Source organism: Fonticula alba, assembly GCF_000388065.1.
Source record: "Fonticula alba strain ATCC 38817 unplaced genomic scaffold supercont2.6, whole genome shotgun sequence".
Lineage (NCBI taxonomy): Eukaryota > Rotosphaerida > Fonticulaceae > Fonticula > Fonticula alba.
Genome location: NW_009242976.1, coordinates 194,781 through 201,646, shown reverse-complemented (window position 1 = coordinate 201,646; position 6,866 = coordinate 194,781). Strand labels below are relative to the sequence as shown.

The following is a 6,866-nucleotide window of genomic DNA, read 5'->3' as shown; positions in this document are numbered from 1 at the left end:
TCGCTCACGCTTTCCCTGACTTGCCAACTCGCCACTGGATCTAGGAGCCAATCAGGCGGCTGCCGCCGCGAGGGTACTCCCTCTAAGTCAGCGACTTTTCTTCTTTTCCTTCTTTTTCCCCTCCACTCTTGCTGACATCTTCCCCTGCTCCCCGGAAGGCCGGCTCGGTGACCCAACTCTGGGGCCAGACGGGCGCCGACGCGGAGGGCTCCTTTTTGCGGAACACGCTAAGCTCTTTGGGCGTGGACGTGTCAAGTGTCCTCTCATCCCAGACCGTGGTCCGTGCTCGATGCCACGAAATTCCCCCCCCCCCCCTCCCCCCTCTTTGCCACCCTGACGCACTCATGGCCCACCACCATCCTGACCTGTGACAATCCCTGCGCACCCATGCACGCACGCACGCACGCACGCACGCACGCACGCACGCACGCACGCACGCACGCACGCACGCACCCAAATCAACCCGCCTCCCGGGCATGGGCGGGCTGTGCTTGTGACAGCCGACCGGCCGAGCTTTCATCCAGATCGCCCAGGAAACCGCGGAAAATGCGATTGTCCTCTTCCCCGGGGCCAATCGAGCCATCACGCCCTGTGACATTGCGCGGCTATTCCAGCAGGTAAGTTCCGGTGGGCCCCTGCATTTTCCTTGTCCCCCTTTGCAGGAATTAACCCCACACCCGTGCCCCGCTCCGAAGCTGCCCTCACTGCCGAGTGCCGTGATGCTCCAGAATGAGACCTCCTGCAATGAGGAGGTCGTCACTGCCGCCGGCGACCGAGGTACGACCTCCCTGAAGATGTGCCCCGGCACAGCAACACACACTGGCAGGAGGGAAGACTAACCCTCCTCCCCCCCCCCCCACACACACACACATACACACACATGCACATACACTCCCCCTGCCCAGGCATCGCGGTGGTCTACAACCCGAGCCCCTTCCAGCAGGCGGACTTCCTGGCGGTCATGGGGTGCCTTCGGCCAGGAGCGGTTCTCTTGCTGAATGAGATCGAGGCAGGGCAGTGTCTGAGCGCCATGCGGACCGCCGCTCAGCCCCAGAGTAGCACCGCCCTGGCCCTGGCCCCCCATTGTGCCCCCGGCAATGCCGATCCGACGGGCGCCTTTGCCCGTGCCAACGCCCTGTTGGACCAGCTTGAGCCGCAGATTGCTCTTCCTGGCATCTCCCTTGTCCTGACCCTCGGCTCGGCCGGAGCTGTGGCCTCATTCCCGGCGGGCTCGGCACGGGGCCGGGTGGCCATCCCGGCTGCTCCCGTGCCCGAGGGAGCCACAATTGTCGATACCACCGGCGCTGGGGATTGCTTCGCCGGTTTTCTGGTCCACGGATTGGCAACCTTCGGCCTGCTGGGGGACAACACCAAGACGTCGGCAGCAGGGTCGCCATCTCCAGCCGACATGCTGGATACCACTGCATGGGCTCCCCTTGCTGGGGCTGCTGCCTCGGGGCCGCGGGATTTCCACGCCAAGGCCTGGACGGCGGCGTTGAGTCGTGCAGCCCGGGCGTCCACCCTCGCGTGCACTCGCCATGGCGCGATGCTTTCCTTCCCGGATGCGACGGCGGTCGATCAGCTGGGCGCCGACTCCTGAGGCACACCGCGCCTGCATGGTGTATCCCCTGCCGGCCGACATGCATCTGCTTGGGTGCATCTGTGCAAGCACGGCCTCTGAAGTTGCGTGTGCGATGCAGTCATCGCCGCGCGCGCGCGATGGGGAAAGCATGCGCACAAGTGCGGCCCATCTCATACAGCCGAGACCCGCGCGCCGATGTCCTCTGGACTTCCTTTTTTCTTTCTCCTCCTCCTCCTCCCCCGCACATGCAACCGCTTGGTGGAAGGCCCCAGGCCCCCGAACACACGGACGTTGGATTTATGTTTTTACAAATGGATGGGTCCTCTCACTTTCTGTCCCGGCCTCTCGATCTCAGGCACGCGTGCGCGCACACATTCATGTACATACATGCGCATGCGCGTGCGGCCAGGAAGGGGGACCGGTGGAGGGGAGCAGGCACCCAAAGGTAAGGGTGCTAAATGAGATCAGGCCAAGGGCGAGCAGCATTCGGGAGAGTTCCGGCGGCCATGGTGACTGGGCGCTCCCCCCCCCCCGAAGAGGGGGGGAGGGGAGGCAGAGGGGGAGGACATGACTAGCCACGTCCACCGGGGACCAGTGCGCGAGAAACGAAGCTACCGACGACCATCGGGGCGACAGCATCCTCGGAAGGGGCGAAATAGTAGAAGATAACCAGGGTAATGAAGACGATCGACAGGAGGGACCCCTTGAAGTAGTCGGTCTTGCCTTCGCTGATCACGTACAGCAGAATGAACAGCGAGATCAGGACACTCAGGACATCCCACGAGGGGAAAATCAGAGGGAAGGTGTTGACGAAGCTCATGGGCTCGGTCAGCCAGAAGGCCGAGCTGACAAAGGAGAAGATCACCAGGGCCGGGATCTGAAGGAAAGTCACCTGGATGATATACTGGTTGGCGATCTCCAGCGCCAGGGCAATGTTGTCGTGGTAGGCAAAGAGCATGGCATTCACATACTCCGTGGCCGAGGGGACCATGGCGAAGAGGGTGAAGCCGATGAACTTCTCCGGGATGCCGGAACCAGCGATCACGGCGTCCACCGAACCGACCAGCAGCTCGGCCAGCAGGGCAAAGCACACCGTGGCCACCAGCAGGATGGCCAGAGCCTTGGGCCGCGACCAACCCGGGCCGGAATGTTGAGCGGCCGCCGCACCGGCGCCGGTTGATCGGCCAGCCACCGACAGGGCGGCAATCGACGGGGTCCGACCGGTCATGGACAGCCGCGGCGGCGGAATCATGCCAGCGGCATCCGCCCGGTGGAGAGACTGCGAGCGAATGCGCGCAAGGTGGATATCATGTGTGCTCGGGGAGATGATGGCCGACCCGCCGGAGATCGAAGTCCGGCCAGCCACATTCTCGATGCTGCCACTGCCGTAGGCGGCGACGGTGGTGTGTGCCCGCTGGCGGAGCATGTCCCCGCCTCCCGTGTTGATGGACAGGTGGCTGGCGGAGGCATTGCCACCAGCCGGCATGGCACCCTCGGCGAAGTCACCCGTCCCGTGGTAGCGGCTGCCATGCTGCTGCTGCTGCTGCTGCTGCTGTTGCTGCTGCTGCTGCTGCTGCTGCTGAGCCTGGGCCCCGGCGACCGAAAGATGCGGCGAATGTGCCGCCACAGATGCCGGGGGGAAGGCGCCCTGAGTGGAGTGGGTGTATGGCGTGAGGGATGACGGCGAGGAGACGGGCAGGTCGTCCGGAGCACCAACGGCGCCCAGGGAAGAGGCGTTCGGCTCGGTGTGCGGGAGCAACGACAGGATGGATCCGGAATCCGAGAGGGACAGCTCGTCGAAGGACTTCCGATGGGTATGGGCGCCGATGGATGTGGCATCGATGGAGGACCGGCGCCGGCGGCCGGAGGACTTCTTGCTGCCAGGCTCGGCGTAAATCCGGTTGGCGTGCGTGCGCAGGAAGTAGTAAAGGCCGATGATGTAGGTGGCGGGCAGGATGGCCGTGATGACCAGGATCATCGGACGAACGACCTTCAGGAAGTAGGGATCTTCGCCGAAGGGCGGGTTGGCCAGGGTGCAACTCTCGCACATGAAGAGATCATCGGGATCCGGCAGCGAGGAGGAGGCACTGAGGGAGGGGGTGGTGCTGGTGCTGGCACTGATGTCCGGCAGTTCGCCGCCCGGGGGCCGGAGCGGGCAGCCGGAGCACACCAGCGCATGGGGGCCAGTCATCTTGTAGAACACCGTCGGCAGGAAGCACAAGGCAATGGACACCAACAGGAGCATGGACGTCACGCCGAAGGACTTGACATTGAAGCGTTGCTCCTTGCGCTTCCACCCGCCGGCAATCATGGCAATGCCGGGGACAAAGAGGTTTGTGCCGACCAGCGAGCCGACCATGGACCCGAGCACCAGGTAGCCCTTCTCATTCATGAGGGCAATGATGTAGAGCAGGATTTCGACGATCGAGCCGAAGGAGGCATTGACGACGGCCGCGATGGCGGCATTAGACTGGGCCGACACCGAGGCAACGCCCATGCCGACGAAGTACACCAGAGGGATGACCGAAAAGAGGGACAGCATGAAGAGGAACATGGGATCGGCATTGCCGGCCCCGAAGAGCGGCAGCATGTAACCGATGAAGAGGGTCAGCAGGACCAATGGCAGGAGGTTGACAAAGACGATGTTGGCCCCGTCGACCGTGTCACCGAAGTGCCGAGCCGTGAAGGCCGAAGTGTGAGTCGGCACCACGAGGACCGCGCCGGCGGGGGCGCTGGTGGAATCCGCCGACCGGAGCACCAGCGGCGCGCGATACAGAGCCCGCAGCAGGGCCCACTGGGCCCGGGCCATGGGGATCAGCCCGACCGACATCCAGCAAAGCCCGGCCACCAGGAGGGTCGGCCCGGCCAGGAGCACAGTCACCAGGAACATCCAGACAAAGCGGATCAGCCGGTCGTTGGAGGTGGCTGGCAGGGAGAAGGCCGGCGGGGGGGGATAGATGTCGGGGCCGAACTGGCCGTTATCGGGGGCGCCGGTGGCGGTGCCGGCGCCGGCGCCATTGGCCGGCTGGGAAGATCCATCCCCGATCGGGCACTCGTCCACCAGAAGGCTGAAGCCGGGACCATGCTCCGAGGCGGAGGGAGGGAAGCGCCCGGCCTCCGGCAGGGCGACCACGCAGCGCTTGTTGAAGGGCCAAGCCACATACTCGGCCAGGGACATGGCCACCGGGAGGTAGTGGCTGCCGATGATGGTCAGACACATGAGCAGACCAGCGACAACCAGCAGCAGGGCCAGCCACCAGCCAAAGAGCAGCAGCCAGATGAAGTTGCCGATGAGATGCCGCGTGGTGGGGGTCCGCCGGCCGGGCACCGGGGCACCGGGCGGCTGGTCGTGGGTGTCCTCCTGGAAGTAGAATCCGCCATCCGGGCCGAGGTGCTGGTTCGGGGGGAGATCCAGATCATGGTCGGTGGCCTGGTAGAAGGGCGCCTCGAGGAATTGACTCTCCATGTCGCCGGCATCGCCATAGGGCCGGCGGCCGCCGGTGTTCAGCGAATGGAGGTAGGACTTTCGCGGCCGAGGAGCCGAGATGGCAAAGGCACGGGTGCCAAAGGGGTTGATCTCCCCCTCGCTGGTGAAGTCGTCCTCGCCATCCGAAAGGCCAGTGGCCCCGGTGGCAGGCGGGTCATAGTGGTCAACCTCAATGCGGCCGTCGGCCGAGTAGTCGGAGGTCCGGCCACTTCGGCGGACAGACCGGAAAGAGCCAGACGACCGGCCTCGTGTCTATGGCGACATGTGTCAGAGGGAGGGGAAGAGAGAGAGGGAGAGAGAGAGAGAGATGGCGGGAGAGATGGCGGGAGAGATGGCGGGAGAGAGGGAGGGAGGAGGGATACCTCAGGGTCGAGCATGTGGCGATCGGCAGACGCATCATAGCCGGGAGTACGGGACCCGGTGACATTGCCGCTGGCAGTGGCCTGGGAGAACTCGAAGCCCACCGAGTGCTCGTCCATGTAGCCCATGTGGGGGTGCTGGCCGAGGTGCACACCACCCGAGGCCGAAGGGAAGCCCGACCCGGGCTCATACTCGAAGGAAGTCCGGATGGCCTCGTCCTGCGGATGGCTGGTGAAGTCCTCAAGGGGGTCGTCATCCTGATCGTCAAGATGGAAGGGAGTGACGGAGGCTGGCGGGGGGGCCGCACCGGCGGCGGGTGTGCCCTGGTCGGAGCCGCCCGGGCCCTGGGGAGAGCTCGGGGTCTGTGTGGTACGGGACAGTGCCGCGGCAAGGAGAGGGAGAGGGAGAAATGCACGTCAGATGGCGGCGAGAGCCGGCGAGAGGGGGACAGTGGCCGATGAAAGTGAAATGAGGGGGAAAAAGGAAGGCGCGAGCCGGGGGGGGGGGGGGGGGGGCGCGAGGGGCGCCGGCGGACCCGTGCCTGTCACAAGCGGACGGCGCGCCCCGGGCCGGCAGCCACAAGCCCCGGGCATGGGAAACCGGCCGCCTTGCCCCCAAGTTGCCGCCGCGCAACAGCCCAGAACGTGGGCCCCATTCGCCGGCGCGGTTGCCAGTCCCCGGCAAGCGCTGGCACCGGGCCGCGAGCAGGGGGGGGGGGGGGGGACAGGGGAAATCATACCATCGGAGAGTGCGGAGGCGGGGGAGGGGGGTGTGTCGGGACCGCGAGCGGCCGAGGAGGCGAGACCTACCAAAAAAGAAGGAGGGGAGGGGAAAGGAAAATAACCCACTTACGACACGGCGTCAGTGCGTGTCGTGTTTATGTGGGTGCACTTTTCGCGGAAGGTGAGCAGTGCCGGAGAGGGGAGGGGGGAAGAGAGAGAGTCCAGGTGGGGTCGGAGGTGGCTGTGAGGTGTGTCAAAAGAAAAAAGGCCCTCGCGGCGGCGATAACAACAACCGACACCCTGGCGCACACCCCCGGGGGCGAGGAGGGGGCGGGGGGGCCGCGAAAACAATGTACGCATCATGGGCGCACGCGTCCGTCTGTGCATCGGGGGGGGGGGGGGGGTACCTGGGGTTGCCATGCAGAGAGGGGTAGAGCGCGCCTGCGCACCCGCTTGCCCTTGCTTCTGGCATCTTTGCGAGCCGTTGCAGGGAGAGATGGGGGGATGGGAGGACCGGGCCCCAAGCCAGCCAGTGGCAGACCGGGGGGGAGTGGCGACGATCTCTCCCGGGCCCAGAACGCGCCGGCGCACGTATGTATGCCTCCGCAGGAGGGCTCCGGCAGGGGGGGGGGGCATCACTTGCAAGAGGGCCAGCGTGGCCCCCCCCCCCCCCCCCCCCCCCCTGGCCGCCCCCGCGCACACACCCGCACACGAC

General features: G+C 65.7%; 2 protein-coding genes across 2 annotated transcripts; one reads left to right on the top strand and one right to left on the bottom strand.

Annotated features, from left to right (window-relative positions):
• The first annotated feature begins 431 nt into the window (after positions 1 to 431).
• Positions 432 to 1,889, top strand: H696_03711 (hypothetical protein). The gene is made up of 3 exons (XM_009497566.1): positions 432 to 617; positions 696 to 777; positions 906 to 1,889. The coding sequence occupies exons 2-3, from the start codon at positions 720 to 722 to the stop codon at positions 1,598 to 1,600; spliced, it is 753 nt and encodes a 250-aa protein (XP_009495841.1). The 5' UTR covers positions 432 to 617; positions 696 to 719; the 3' UTR covers positions 1,601 to 1,889.
• A 264-nt stretch (positions 1,890 to 2,153) lies between these two features.
• Positions 2,154 to 6,545, bottom strand: H696_03710 (hypothetical protein; the record flags this gene model as incomplete). The annotated part of the gene is made up of 3 exons (XM_009497565.1): positions 6,169 to 6,545; positions 5,432 to 5,791; positions 2,154 to 5,321 (listed from the first exon to the last, which is right to left on the bottom strand). The coding sequence occupies exons 1-3, from the start codon at positions 6,169 to 6,171 to the stop codon at positions 2,154 to 2,156; spliced, it is 3,531 nt and encodes a 1,176-aa protein (XP_009495840.1). The 5' UTR covers positions 6,172 to 6,545.
• Positions 6,546 to 6,866: the final 321 nt, after the last annotated feature.